At 45.3% G+C, this 16,016-nt stretch overlaps 1 protein-coding gene across 1 annotated transcript in view; it reads left to right on the forward strand.

Moving 5' to 3' along the window:
• Positions 1-15,722, forward strand: part of arid2 (AT-rich interactive domain 2) — a 45,135-nt gene extending 29,413 nt beyond the window's left edge. The window contains exons 14-21 of the mRNA XM_083757666.1: positions 527-723; positions 2,727-5,167; positions 8,651-8,811; positions 9,114-9,252; positions 11,199-11,281; positions 12,765-12,888; positions 13,527-13,618; positions 14,249-15,722. Coding sequence (XP_083613792.1) covers positions 527-723; positions 2,727-5,167; positions 8,651-8,811; positions 9,114-9,252; positions 11,199-11,281; positions 12,765-12,888; positions 13,527-13,618; positions 14,249-14,360 — 3,349 coding nt within the window. The 3' untranslated portion in view covers positions 14,361-15,722. The remainder of the gene's footprint in view (positions 1-526; positions 724-2,726; positions 5,168-8,650; positions 8,812-9,113; positions 9,253-11,198; positions 11,282-12,764; positions 12,889-13,526; positions 13,619-14,248) is intronic.
• Positions 15,723-16,016: the final 294 nt, after the last annotated feature.

A 16,016-nucleotide genomic window follows, 5' to 3' on the forward strand; every position in this document is an offset into this window, starting at 1 on the left:
CATCTGAGCCAGTCATGCATTTTTTTATTTTGGAGTGCCGCTTTTTCCATTTAGTTGGTTTCTTAGTGAAGTTATTTTCAAAGCTGAGCACCCACTGCCTTAAACAAAGGCAGTTTTTAGAGGAAGTGTACCTGTTTTTTCTTTCATCACTGCGTAGATATTAGTCTCATCATTCGTTTCAGAGGTTCTTTTGTTGGTTCACTCACTGTGTTTTGTTATGGCTTTCCTCTAGCTCCAGTTATCTCATAACATTAGCTTCTGTTGCTGTCCTTTTAGAAATAGGATCCAACGTCACTCGTGTTAATCCCATACACAACAGCAGCCAATAGGGCTTCTTGTTGCGGCGTTCAGACTATGGGTTTTATGGGCAAGTCTCCCATTGGCAGCCAATCATGAAAAGGTGTCCGCTAAGGTCGTGTTTACGGTCGTCTTTACAAGTGCTATCGAAGAATGTGTAGTCCAGGCTCTGCAGTCTGGCAATTAGGAATGAATTAACCAGCTTCCACCTCCCCTTTGCCACACACAGGACTATCTTCCCCAACCATACCATGCGACGGCAGGAGGAGGCCAAGGCCAATGGCCAGGTTCAGATCCTCCTGGTGGGCCTGAGGCGGAGGGCAATCCCCCTGCCCGTCCCGCTGTACTACCAGCAGCAGAACCCAGCGTCCCCTTCAACAGCCAAACCTGAGGGCCCTGGAGACCCTCTGGTCCCCCCTCCAACAGGTACAATTGCAATCTAGAAAATTCGCAATTTAAAAAAAGTGTGGTTGCTGCAGTGGCTTACATATGCCCCATCCCACTAATATTTCCAGCCAATTACAATTTCAAGTCACACCTTAGATCATGTGTAAGTAATTCGGAGGGGATTTAACCCCCAAAATTCATGTTTTTGCGACAAACGGTTACATTTCTCACATTTGCGGCGCCCCCTATGGATGAAAATGGAATTGCTTTTGGAACTTGGTTGATTGAACCACCCGCGACATGCGATTCAAATTTGGAATGGATCGGACATTCCGTTCGTGATTTATGGCATTTTTTGTAAAATAGGCCCCTCCTACTATCTTCGGACGAGGATTACGGCCGAAGGATACGCACTACACACAAAATTCTGCAGTTGGTGTTTTAATCGGATAGGTCCGGAGATCATGTGTGCCGATTTTTGTGAGATTTGGACAAAATCTGTAGGAGGAGCCAAAAGTGTGTTTTGGAGAAAATTCAAATTTGCAGGAATTTCTTTCTTGACGAAAATGGGCGTGGCCTATATGTGGAAATGCATCATGAATTTGATTTTACGACTAACGGTTCAAGAGTTATAGGGAAAAACTTAAAGTGGGCTGATTGATGTAATTCCTTTTCAATTAATTTTCATAATAATTATGAACCTCCCTCCCAAGTCTTGTAAATATGGCGCTTACGGTCTCCAATGGAAAAAAATACTTACATTTAGTCTTCGATTTCCCCATTATAAGTCTATGGAGAACTAATTAATTAATATCAATTAAACTATACAACGGATCTCTTAGCAAAACACAAGCACACAATTCCCGATGAAGCCGGTCAATTTGACATATGGCTCGAGTGTGTGCGGCACAAACTGTGGGAGTAGTAGTGCGGCAAAGTATCGCTCATTTACAATAACAATAGTCTGGTTGCCCTGTTAGGGCAACCACACTAATTTAGACATTTATTTAGCAGACACTCTTAATCCAGAGCGATTTTACAGTAAGCAAGAGCAACACATGGTAATGCATCAAATACATAAAAATTGTCATTAACCCATTTAGACCTGACACTAGATTCTACAAAATGAATTCTAAATCCTGAAAAACCTATGTTTCTATGTCAGTGGTGCTCAACCTTTTTCATGTCAAGGACCCCCAGAATGATCTTTATTTGGCCAGCGACCCCCATCAGAAAATATGTTGTTCCAGGGGACCCCCCAGAAGCAAAGATTTGAGCTAAAAACGTTCACTCTGAAAGAATATATATATATAAATATTTGCGCCACATTTTCACGATTTTTCAAAATTGGCAGATCTACAAGCTCGTAGCGCTGCTATTTTTCAATAGCTAAAGTATAACATAATGCTTAAAACACCAAAAGGGCTTCCCGCCCTGAATGGGTTACAAACTGAAACGAGTATGAGTATACACTCTAGAGTTAGTCTACATAAAATGCTATCTAAATTACACAACAGTGGACCTAGACTGTTGGCAATTACTATTACTACAATTATTACAATTACTATTGGCAAAAAAAGCTGTTGGTTTTCAGTATTGCTCTAGTGTAGTAAGTAAGACGGTTAATTTAGCAAATGATATATATATATATGAATGATGAATAAATTATTACAGCAGATGATATGATGAATTAATTATAGAGATGTGGATATCTGGCAAGAATACTCGATTCTTGTAATGGGGTGGAACGATTCACTTATCTCCCGATTGGATCTCGATACCTAGGGTGCCGATTTGATTTAAGTTTTATTTTCCTTTTATAGTATTTGAAAACGATAAACCATGTAAAGTTCACTTCAATGCAGCCACATAACGTCAGTAGTCTTTGACATACAAATAATTAAAAAAAAAAGACAAAGTTAAAAATCGCGATATTTGAGTGAACTTGTCATTTTCAATGACAAGTATTAAACATAAACTGCTTACAAGGTTACTAGTGCTGGACTTCAATGTTTAATGTTTCTTTGACTTTATGTGCCTAGGCTTACCTCCCGGGCTTCCTGGATCTCCGCTCGTCCGAGCCCCAGTGGTGGCCCCGGTCCCCAGCCTTACCCCACCGATGGCCTTCGCTGCACAGGAGCCTCCCCTCGCAACCCACACGACTGTTCCACGCCTCCCCGTGCCCCAGCAGGCGCACCCCTCGTTGGCAGCCCAACAGGTCCGACCGGGCCCGGCCATCCAGATCCCTACGTCGGCCCACGTGATCCAGAACCACAGTCCGCAGACCGGCGCCCCTCCTCCTCCGCCGTCTACGCAACACTCCCCCCTGCTCCCCACCGGGACCCCCGTCACGCTGTTTCAGCAGGTACCGCAGGGTCACATTTTGACAGCCAGGGTGCAGGGCGTGTGCCCCCCCATCGCCCTGCAGAGGCCGCCTCTGGCCCAGACCCCTCCCACGTCGTTCGGCCATCCGGCTGGAGCGCCGCCCCAGCAGGAGGCTCACTTCGTGGCGTCCGTGTCGACGCCGGTCTCCTCCATACAGAACTTCCAAGTGGGCGGCAGCCAGGTGTTCACGATTGCCGGCGTGCCCAACACCCAGGGCTCTCGGGTCACCTTCCAGAACATCGCCCCGAAACCAGCGGCGGGCGGGCCGGCGTCCACGACGGCCACTCCCAACCAGCAACCGCAGCAGAGTGTGGTCATCGTCGGTCCCAACCCACAGCAGAGCCCGGCGGCGTACTCCCCGGCCATCCACCAGATCGTTCTGGCCAACCCCTCGGCTCAGACTATCCAGATCGCGGGGCAGCCTGCTGCTCCTTCCAGTCCCTGTCCTGCTGCCTCTCAGTCCAACGTGCAGGTTCAGCCACCTCAAACAATCAGCCACATGCTGTCCATGCAGCGGCATCAGCAGCAGCAAACTCAGCAGCTCCAGATCATTTCCCAGCAGCCACCCCCGTTGTCGTCTCAGCCTACCTCCACAACAGAGTCCAGCTTGATCAAACAGCTACTGCTTCCAAAGCGAGGCCCCACCACGCCGGGGGGCAAGCTGATCCTCCCCGCGCCGCAGGTGCCCCAGCAGGGCCTTCTCAACAGCGGCGCACGGGGGGCCCAGAGCCCCCAGGTGATCTACCACCAGGCACCCGGCTACGCTGCCCAGGGAGCGTCCCCTCATCCCGGGCAGCAGCAGCTCAACGTCCAGCTGGTGCCCGGAGGCCAGCTGCAGGCCACGGGAACGGTCCAGCTCCTGCCGGGCCAGCTCATCTCCGCCGGCAGCCCCGGGGCCGCCACCATCATCCAGGGTCCCACGGCGCCCGGAGGCCAGGTCACCTTCACCGTGGTGCCCAACGCGGGCTTCACCGCCTCGGCCGCGGCCGTCAGCCAGGGCGCCGTGACCCCCGGGGGCATGCCCGGCGCCCCTCCTCCCTTCCCCCCCCAACACGGGGCGCCGCTGCCCCCGCAGCAGCCCCCCGCTCCCCTCCGGGGGGACAAGATCATCTGTCAGAAGGAGGAGGAGGCCAAGGACGCCACAGGCTTGCACATCCACGAGAGGAAGATCGAGGTGATGGAGAACTCGTCTCTGGCCGAGGGAGGGTCGTCGTCTAACGGCAAGACCAGTAACGGGGACGTGTCGCCCGGGGGCGGCGGGGCCAAGCTGCTGAACGGGAGGAAGTGCATGGAGACAAACCTACCTCCATACCACTCAGGGAACAGCCTCAACGGCCCGGCGGCGATGGAGGGCCAGCACCCGGCTAACGGGAAGCAGGCTCTCCCCCCTGGCCTGGTGGAGGCCAACCCCCCGCCGGACCCCAAAAAGACTCTGGTCAACGGTGTGTGTGACTTTGAGCGGGGGGGCGAGAGCGGCGCCGCCGCCGCTGCCGGCAACTTTAGCAAGAACATTCCAAATCACGTCGCTTCCAAACAACTGTACTTGGGAAACGGGGAGGTGGTGGGCCCCATGCGCGGTTCGGAACTCCCCCCGGCCCCCCCTCCTCAGCAGGCGGAGCGGCTGGCCAACGGGCCTCAGGGGGCGAGCGGCAGCGGTGGCGCCAGGGGGGCTCCTCCGTCCGGCTCCGAGCTGTCCAATGGACCCATGGGACTCGGCCACGCCGTGCCCGTACTAAGACAGCAACTGCTCCCAAACGCCACCTCCCCCCTGCTCTCCACGCTCTCTATTACCTCCTCCCAGAGCCCCCCCGCCGGCCCCCCGGCCAATGGCCTGGCCTCCCTCGAGGCGCGGGGCCTCAAGAGGCCGGCCGAGGAGGCGGGGCTCGATGCGTCGTCGTCGCCCTCGTCGGGGATCCCCAACAAGGTGGGCGTGCGGATCATTACCATCAGCGACCCCAACAACGCCGGCAGCAGTGCCACCATGGTGGCGGTGCCCGCCGGTACGGACCCAAGCACAGTAGCCAAAGTAGCAATAGAGAACGCCACGCAGCAGCAGAGGCACTGCTCGCCCACGCAACAGGCACACGCAGGCTGGACGGTGAGTACACTAGCAATGATTTTGTGGACTAAAACTATGACGAAAAATGTTCGACTACCTTTTTTCACTGACAAACTAAACGGAAACTAAATAAACTAAGCTATGGTGACTAAGACTAAATATATTGACAATTTCGTTGAAAAATAAAAACTAGACTAAAATGTTAGGAAGGGACTAGTGGACAAGAGATCCAGTAGAAGTCATTTTACACTTGGTTGCATGCTGAAAATAGCCGATCTGCTATTTTCAGCAAGTGTAAAATCAGCCATTACGACGGCATCAAGACCCGCCAAATTACATTTTAGCTGACTATTCAAAAGACTATGACTAAAACTAAAATCTAAAAACAACACTGGAGTACAGTACATTCTGTTAACACACTGGCACTGCTAGGGCGCTGGTTCACAAACGGTTGTGGATGACGGACCAAGTTTTATGGGTCACGACTCGAGTAAAAATCAAATTTTCTTTTCCTACATAAAATTTAAATGTATATCAAAATATATATTTAAAAATTAAAATTATTTTATACATTTTAAAGCCAACAAACAAATCTAAAATATTTCATGAATATATATATATATATTTTATTTATTTTATAATTAAGAAGTAGTGAAAATCTACCATCTCACAACACATGAAGCGATGCGTTGTGAGCTTGTAGATTATTTTCACAAATTTGGTCCCGGGGCAAACGTCTAATATCTCTTTTTGGTCTTGAGCCAAAACGTTTAGGAATGATGATACTCTGCTAGAGTTAGTAAATGCAGGTTTTCTTTTTTTTTTTTTTTAAAGGAAACATTTTTAACACATATTTTTGCTTCTGGGGGTTCCGCGGCCAAATACATAATGGTGGTGGTTCCTTGACATGATTCTTTTTTTTAGCACCTGTAATGCACACACACGCGCACACACACACACACACACACACACACACACACACACACACACACACACACACACGGAGTGCAAAACATACTCTCTCCCCATGCCTTCGGCCTGGTGGGGAAAAAATAAAAGGGAAAAACACCCATCTCATGAAAAGAGATGAGATTCCAATATCGATTCTCTTCTTTAGCCTCATAATAGTTAAATCTGTCTAATGCCTCCCACTGAAGATGTTAATTTCAAAAGTTAAATGTTGGACCATGTTGTAATATCTGTAGCGTGCACTGCAAGAAAGTCGATACCCGTCTCACTTCACTTGCTCTAGTCTGGTTAGTCTCACCAAGGCTTCTTCTCCACACTCCATTTGACTCTGTTGGCATTACAGATTACACTACAGCTGCCGTCTGTCTGTATTTCTTTTGTTGTGCAGTGGAAAGGAAGAAGGCTGAAGTACGCCTAGACTTCGATGTCGCAGTAATCCGGCATGGCACAAAGCAGAAATGGAAGCTGTTTCTGTGTTGTAAAGTAGTGCGGGGTATTGAATGCACGGAATCTAATGCCAGCTCCAATCAAATACAACAATGATATGAATGATACAAAAATATTCACAGGGGAACCAGACTAATATCCATGCAGTATCATGGCTACGTGAGGCTAGCGTTGTGAGCTTGTAGATCGGCTATTTTCACTACTTCTTAAATATTTGTTTTCTAAATAATGGAATTTCTTAGATATTTCTTTGATTTCTTTATGAAATTACTGAAATAAAATCATTGGATTTTGTTTTTAAATTCGTGAAACATTAGCCTTTTTTGGCAATGTTTTTTGAAAATATTTTGAAATAATAATTAGTATCAAACGAAAAGAAATAAAGGGACCCCTAAAAATGTGTCCGCGACCCACAAATGTGTCCCGACCCACTGTTTGGGAAACGGTGATTAAGATTAAGCTGCTTATTAACACGATTAGGCTAAACAAAAAGCAAAGTATTATCCCTTCACCCACCATGACCATGCTGTTGGTAATTGTAGCTTTTAGGAAATGACCAATGATGTCTCTGATTGTAGCAGCTTTTAATAATAAAAGCTTTGAATGTCACACCAACAAGTTCAGTTAACGCATACCAAGCCATACACGTTCATGTACAGTTTATAAAACCCAGCACCCGTGTATGTCCGTGTTGCTATCTTTATATTATAGTATACCTCATCTATCAAGGGTTGAACACAGGTAAAAGGGTGACTGAAGAAACGCCTGGCTTTAAATGACATGCGTTTCAGGGCTGGGATCATATGGAGGTTAAAGAAGGTGAGGCCAGTTAAGACCATGTGGCCTCACTGCTACTCGCCTCCTACAGTGAAATGGCTGTGAGAACAATCTCTGTCCACAGATAGGCTTGGGTTACTTCTCAGCCAACAATATTTAAGAATGTTTGTATACATTTGCTTCAACTAAACTCGGCAACAAAAGTTCTGAAACTTCACTTTGGTCCATTAGGTCGCCACTTTAATAATACCAATTGGTATCGTATTTTATATCATTTTAATCATTTATTGGTTATCTTTACAACAAGGTATAGATTTGCCAAAATAGCAACCCTTGCTATGAGTTGCTTGGCGGATTGGATGATTGCACTCTTCCACCGTAATAAGGAGGAAAAAAACCACCAATTTTACACTTTATTAACTTTACACTCAGTGTTGGGGAACTCTGTAGCGGGAGGAAGATCCATGCACAGCCACAACAGCTTGGCATGGTATGGGGCAGTATCTCTCACAGGCAAGACAGAACTTGAAGTTGTCATCATTGAAGGCAATATCAATGTAGTGAGATATTGGGATGAGATTCTGGAGCCAGCGGCGATCCAATATCTTCAGAATCTGGGACCTACCAATGCCATCCTCCAGGATGACAAGGCTTGCCCCCACAGAGCCAGGATCATCACAGAGTAGCCTACCTCCAGCATTTTGGAGAGGATAGAATGGCCTGCCGTGAGTCCAGACCTCAACCCATTTGAACACTTGGGCGGGCTGTACGTGCCAACAGACTACGTTTGATGACACAACCTGGTTTTCAACCTGGTTGAGGCAAAATGTGGCTAGGTTCGGTGACCAGCATGGTGCCAAGCTGTTGCAACTGCTTTTGGATCTTCCACCTGCTACAGAGTTCTTTAAAACTGAGTGTAAAATTAATAAAGTGTAAAAATGGCCAATATGTTTTTTACCCCCCTTATTACTGTGGGAAGAGTGCAATAATCCAATGCGCTAAGCAACTCAAAGCAAGGGTTGAATACCAAGCACTTTCAATTTTGGCAAATCTTTTGGAGGCACTACCTACTTGTTTAGCTGTATTGCTTATTCCACGAATGCCTGATCGTTATAATCTATACCTTGTTGTAAAGGTGACTAATCAATGATTACAATGATATAAAATACAATACCAATTAGTATTATAAAAGTGGAGAAATAATGAACCAAAGTTATGTTTCCGAATTTTTGAGTTTAGATGACCAGAATTCTTGTAAACTGTCATATGCTGCTGACTGACTGACGCTCTTTTGTGTGTGTGTGTGTGTGTGTGTGTGCGTGTGCGCAGCCTACCATGTCGTCCTCTCCAGCCCCATTAACGCCGCCGGTGCAGATGGGCAGCCCCAGCTCCATGGTCTCAACGCAGCACGTTTCGACGGTACCCCGGGCCCCGGAACACATTAGGAAAGCAGGGCAGAACTTCAAATGTCTGTGGCAATCCTGTAAACGGTGAGTGTTGACCACACACCCACTACTGAACATTATGTATAGGTTTTTCATGGGTTTTTATTGATTCAGAATGATCAATAAAATGGGTTCATAGAAACACACTCTACTCTACATGCTCCCCACGACTAACACAGCTCTGGCCTCTGGGTAGGCAACCCGGATCTGGAGAACTGTCCCAGGGCCCCTCGGGAAGCACACCTTTCTCCTTCTGTTATGTAATATATGCCTTTTGTCCTGCTTAATAATATATGGTGTGGTTGTGTGTGTACTGATCACTCTGTTTTTTTATTTCCTCTGTCCAGGTGGTTCGAGACGCCGTCTCAGGTGTTCTACCACGCGGCCACGCAACACGGGAGCAAAGAGGCGTACACGGGCACATGTCAATGGGAGGGCTGTGAACCCTTCCCTAGGCAGAGACTCTCCTTTATCACACATCTACAGGCAAGTCCATGGCTCAGAACACTAAAATATAGAAATACTAAAGGCTAACATCTCAGAACAAAACTTAAAAGCTTTAGATTTGCTTGTAGTCCCACGGGCACTATATTTAAATAGTGCCCGTGGGCATTTAATTCATTATAATTCAAATACAAAGCAAAACCAATACAATAATTGTATGTGAAATGTGCGTCTGGAGGGGTGGGATCATATGGAGGTTAAAGAAGGTGAGGTCAGTTAAGACCATGTGGCCTCACTGCTACTCGCCTCCTACAGTGAAATGGCTGTGAGAACAATCTCTGTCCAAAGATAGGCTTGGGTTACTTCTCAGCCAACATCCTCTAATGTGATGCCTGCTTATTTAATAATATATTAATACTTTGATTAATACAACTAGTTGTTCTTCAAGAAGAAGTCCGAAACATATTGGAACTAGCATTTATAATTAAATCTTTTTTACTTTATTAGACGATATGCCAATATGTGCCTTGGTTTTTCAACTGATCTTAACAATATACAAAATATATACAATAAAACGTCTAATCTGTGAATGCTCATGTGCAGTTCTGAATGTGAGAAATATTGAGGCCAGTATAGTACAGATATTGGTAATGTGTTGCCAATGCATTATTTTGTGAAATGAACAGGTTACATGTCACTATTGGTTATGCTGTACTTGTACTATATTATACTGTAATCACCTTGCCTCGTGTAGCCAGACGTATCTGCCTTTGCAATGCAAATTGTCCCAGGCAGATATAGTCGGACCAACCAGATTAATCTGGAACCAGGCTTTAACCAACCAGTGCCCAGTATACAAATATCCTTTTTCACAACAATGATCGATGCCGGCATGCCACCATAGCAGCAGTAAACGGGACATTTGTGCCTGTACAGGCTAAATATGGCATTAAAGAATTGTGAATTTCTATCGAATATCTTATTTACAATTAAATTCATTTGAGTAACTGTTGCGTTGCAGTTCCGCAATCTCCCCCAGTCACCAGGTCCACTGTCCCCACTGAGATGCTCTAAACCCGGGGAAAGAAGTTCATGGTGACGGCCTGGGAGCCCCAGGCCGATATTAGTATGGCTACGCGAGGCTAGTAATCATCAGGGGTCATCAACATGTCCGTACACGGACAAATGTGTCCGTGGCAAAGACTTGTTCTTGTCTGTGGCACATGTTAGATTTATGTCTAACTCCTGAGTTACAGACCTGTTATGGTCATTCAGCGCTATTCTCTTTGTGTTTTCTGGTAATGTTTTGTATGTCCGTGGCAATAATTACATTTTGACAAAAATGTCCACCACAAGCCAGCATGGTGATGACCCCTGTTCTTCACCCTTCACCTTTAAGTTAAATTAATTATTTTATTTGATGGCCTTCCTGCCTAACCTGACGCTGCCAGATCCAAGAAGCTTGCTACACAAATTTGTTTCACAGCTTATTGGGATCTGGGATCGCGGAAGCAAATTCGATGACGGGGCTGTTCCTTTTTTTCAAGATACTTGGTAGATGATTGGATGGGACCGTCTGTCTATCACCGTGTGGGCGTGCAAACACAACCAATCATATTGACGTGTCTATATAGCTTCACATCCGGTTTTGCACATATCCCGCCCTTAGCTCACGCTGATTGGTTCGGTACGGAACGGATTTTTGTCAGCTCAACTCCCTGAGAGATCCCAGATGAGTGCTGTGTTGGGGAACATGGTTACCCAATACCGCCCTCATCTGGCAGCGTCAGGTTACTTCCTGCCCCTTTGTGCCCTAAAAAGAAAACTGTGTCCTAAAAATGTTGAAATTCCAGGCCTGGTATCAACCCTAAATTATATTTAATTTACTATACTTAGAGAGCCTCCTTATTGTCGTCATGACCACATACATTGTGTAAAATATTAATTAAAAGGGGAAAACAAAAAACACCCCTCTGCTCTGATTTCAGGACAAGCACTGTTCTCGGGACGCACTGCTTGCTGGACTCAAGCTAGAGGAGCAGGTGCAGAGCCCCAATCAGAATGCTTCCCAGTAAGTATCCAATCACACACATTACACAATACTCAATGGATTCAAGTTCTCAGTAGCCACGACTGATGTCAGTCATTGTGATTCCACAGCAGCCAGTATGCATTCTATAGCATCTTCTTGTACTGCAAATAGTAGTGACGTGTTGTGAGCTTGTAGATCGGCTATATTCAGTTATTAGTAGTTTTAAGATTAAAGAGTGTTTGAAGTGGTCAAACTAGAAATAGGACACATGGTCAGAAGTATCTTCTAAGACCGTATTTTGCTCTCGGATTTATCATAAAATTGAAGCTTCAATCTAGAAAAATAGAATGACTATAGCATCTAAACGTCTCAGTCATACATATTAGTTCATTGTTCAGATTCAGACTTGACAAAAGTTCTGATTTCAGTCATGATGATATTTTATTTGGCTTTATTCCATGAATACTGTCTCAGAAGGCTTCCCAGTATGTATCCTCGGACTACAGGCTTTAGTTCGGACATACTATTGGTCTGACTGTCATTAGACCGACACCCTACCCAAAATCCTAAACTAACTAATGTCGGGAGCGACGGGTGATTTACGCATGTCGGACCTTTGGTGTGTCGGATATGCGTGTGCATGCCGTATCCTCTCGCACACATTGAGCTCTCTGAATGGTGACCGTATGAGCCGTTCAGTCCATGTTTTATGCATGCGTCAGAGCTAGGGCTGTCACGATCTTGACCTCTTAGTTGACAACTGATTGTCATACGGTTTGCTTTTTATCTAATCAAACGTTATTTATAAAGCAAATTAAAAAACGACTATCATCGACCAAAGTGCTGTACAGGTAAAAAGAAACGATACATACAATCAAATATAATCAATGCAATCAAACAATCGGATACAATCAAATACAGTCAGATAAGCAAACTGTCCTGATGTCACTCGCTTATCCCCTGGTTCTGCCTCGTTCATGGAAGTAATTTCTCTATGGAGAATAACATGGAGTCATCTTAAAATCGTTTCATATAAGCATTGTGGTCCAAATATAAACAAGCTGTCTCTGCGTTATTGTCGGGGAGGTGTCTCTGTATCGTTTGTGACAGTCAGTCACTCATATATGATACAGTCTGTTTCTAGCGAAAATGTAACTAATTCAGTAGCAGTAACAATAGCGTTTCTCTCAGTCAGTTGATTCTTCATATCCATATGAGTGAAACGGCCGGGATGACATGTTCAATAATATATGACAGTTCTTATCTGAGTACATGAACCCGTGGATTTAGCGCCCTCTACCGATATTGACGTCAGACTTCGGTGATCAACTCAAAAGTTAAAAATTAAGCTTGGCTGTGATTAAATGCCAAGTTGAAATTAAACGGGTCTTGGTAAAGGTATTGGAAGTTGGAAATACTCAGTAAAGTAAAGTACGTCAACATGTAATTAAGTAAATGTACTTAGTTACCTTCCACCACTGTTGACAACTAACCTCCTTCTCCTGTGTTTTTTGTTCTAAAGGACTCCGCCCGTAGCAAGCAGCAGTCCAGCACCGCGACCACAGAAAGCTATAGTCAATCATCCGAGCGCGGCTCTCATGGCGCTGCGCAGAGGCTCTCGAAATCTGGTGTTCAGGGACTTCACTGTAAGTACACCGAGTGTCAGCAGTTTGTCCTAAAACCTGGAATTGAAGTGAGCATTTCTGAGCACATGGCTTCCCCTCCCTCACCAGATTTCCAATGACTCTTTCTTTCACATGGGGTTTTTAGTCCTGTAGAAAATAAAGTCTGTGGAATATGATATAGTACTTTATTGTCAGTTTGCACTGACATTTGTGGGGGGGGGGAGGGGAGGTTAGGTTATGTTGTTGGCCAAAACGTGTGTGTGTGTGTGTGTGTGTGTGTGTGAGAGACAACACAGCCATCTAAAATATCATTGACAGCTATGAGGTTGCTAAACTATTTGGATTGGCATTGGACAATCGCTTTTGGGGTGGTGTTATCTCATAGAGCTTGTAGATCTGCAATTTTTGAGAAATCGTGAAAATGCATCTTTGAATATATTCTTTCACAGCAAACGTTTTGAACTCATGTTTGCTTCTGAGTGGTCCAAGGAACAATATTTTCAGATGGGTGTCTGCAGCAGATAATTCTGGGGGTCCTTGGCATGAAAATGTTTGTGCACCACTTATACGTTTTTTTCAGAAAACTGTCAGGATATAGAAGACATTTGTAGAAGTTGATGTAACAAACTTAATCTCCTGATTATTTTTGTTCTCCATAGGATGAGAAAGAGGGACCAATGACCAAACATATACGACTAACTGCTGCCTTAACGCTAAAGAACATCGCCAAGTACTCTGACTGTGGTCGCAAGTAAGGCTCTCAACTTACTATATATATTTTTTCATTGAGTATCAGTCAAGTTTTTGGTTTGTTGGTAAATAATTGTTATATTTTACATACCCATTTGTACAAGAAAGCCGTTTTTGCACATACTGCACATGTCTGCCTTATGTGGTTTTGTTGTTTATTGGCAGTGATGTTTTTCTTTTTTGTGCTGCACGATTAATCGAAAAAAGATTGAGACACATAATACGATCTAATTTCTAAATTTGAGCAATAATGGTGCAGCACTAGTTGACTGTCCAATTAATTTTAGTTACTCTTGTGTTTTTGCTACAAGAGGTTTAAGTCAAGCACTTTGATGTTGTCTGTTTAAAGCCACAGTAGTTGGCTCCAGGTGCCACATTTTGTAGTAATGCTCAGCAACTACAGACTATAGACAGTACATATTTGTAACGATTCTCATAAAAAGGAGAACTGTGATCTCAATTCTTGTGGAGGAAGATCGAGATTTGAGTAAGAATTGTGCAGCACTAGTTTATTTTTACGTAATGCTTTTACATAGAGTGGAAGAAGAACCTCTTAAGCTTGCGGTAATGTGTCTCTCTCTCTCTCTCTCTCTCTCTCTCTCTCTCTCTCTCTCTATCTCTCTCTCTCTAGGCTGGTGAAGAGGCATGAGACGCACCTCTCTGTGCTGGCGCTCAGCAACATGGAGGTGTCCACCACGCTCGCCAAATGCCTTTATGAACTGACGCGCTCGCTCCAGGCTTGAGGCCCACAGACATGGGACACAACCTCTCTGACCGCCCTGACCGCCAGCCCGCCCTCTCTCCTGAGAGGAGAGGAGGACTGGGCCCGGCCGGGGGCGAGACGACCCACCTGCAAACCCAACGGGGGGGATGCAACGGGACGAAACGGGCGACAGCAGCAGCCCACAAGGACCCCGGCCGGGACAATGTCTCTCTGCCACCACCACACCTCATTCCTCTCTCTCTTCCTCGCGGTCTAGCCCCCCCTCCACTCGTGCTCAACCCCCCCCCCCCCCACACACACACACCCCCCCTCCTCTGCCGTCAGCCCCACCACCCACAGACAAACTGCCACGGGGGTCTTCCACCAGCCGCCCACCAGGGGGAGTGCTTGAGACTGCTTCCCCTGAGGAACTCACTCCACCAACAAAACCCTGACTACGAGCACATACTTTCTTTTTTTTTTATAGTCCCATGACTGTTTGCAGAGACCCGGTGTGAGTTGGAGCATGTGGCAGTAGTGTGTGTGTGTGGGGTGATGAGGGGGGGGGGGGGGTACACCCAGAGAGGGGGAGAGAGAGAGAGAGAGAGAGAGAGAGGAAGACGAAGATGGCCAGGACAGGACGAACGAGAACACCGCTGGTGACTGGCGCAGACTTTTTTTTTTTTTGTTAATTAATTTTATTATTCATTTTTTCTTTAGAACTTGGTAGCTTTGGTTTTCTTACTTGAGTCGATATATTTTCACTTATTTATTATTGAAAATGAATACCATTATGATTAATGAAAAAGAATCGTTGTAAATATTTGTGAATATATATAAAGAAGATCTTCTTTGATGATGCCGATGAAGCCACTGGAGGAACCCTCTGTGGAGTAAATAGAAGCATTAACTTTGGTAGGATTGAATACGGTAGTATGTTTTTTTTGTTTGTTTTTCTTTTTGTTTTTTGTTCTTTTTTTTTATGATCCGTGGTCACTTGTATCTAATGTGATTCTATACTCAGCAGTGGATGAATGTACTTAAAAACGTGTAAATACTTCTGCAAAGGTACTGATGCTGTAAAGCTTAGGGGAGGGGGAGGGGGGAGGGGGGGTAACAGTTTTTTGTGGAACTGTGACATTTTTTGTATTATAATACCTTGTAGAACTCATTTTGCTGGCTGAAAGAGTATGGAATAATATATCATGTCATTTTGTAGAAGAAAAAAAGATATTGAAGGTATTCCTTCCCTGCTCCCCACCCACCCCCCACCCACACCCCACCCCCAAACACACCAGTAAACATGTATCCACTGTAAACGTTTGTCATTGTACGAGCACGGTGCGCGTACCAAAATTTTTTTGTATTTGTAAATTGGTTTAAATACATGGAGTTTTATACAGGTTTTCTCCTGTGTTCTTTGCTTTACGTGCAGGTATGATATTTTCTTCACTACGTTTTTTCTATCTTAATATAGTGTGGAGTTTTATTGTACTATTTTTTCATTCTTAAAAAAATACCATATGCCACATTCCGGCTCACATCCTCTCAGACTGTCCCCTCTCTACTACAGTGTGTGTTGTGTAATAATAACATTTATGACTGCCTGTCGTGTTTAGCATCCGAGCGGGGCGATCTCCCCCAAACCCATCTCCCCCCCATTTCTTCTGCCGTGTCAGTAGGATGTGCGATTATA

Source organism: Protomyctophum parallelum (assembly GCF_964188405.1).
Source record: "Protomyctophum parallelum genome assembly, chromosome: 22".
NCBI lineage: Eukaryota > Metazoa > Chordata > Actinopteri > Myctophiformes > Myctophidae > Protomyctophum > Protomyctophum parallelum.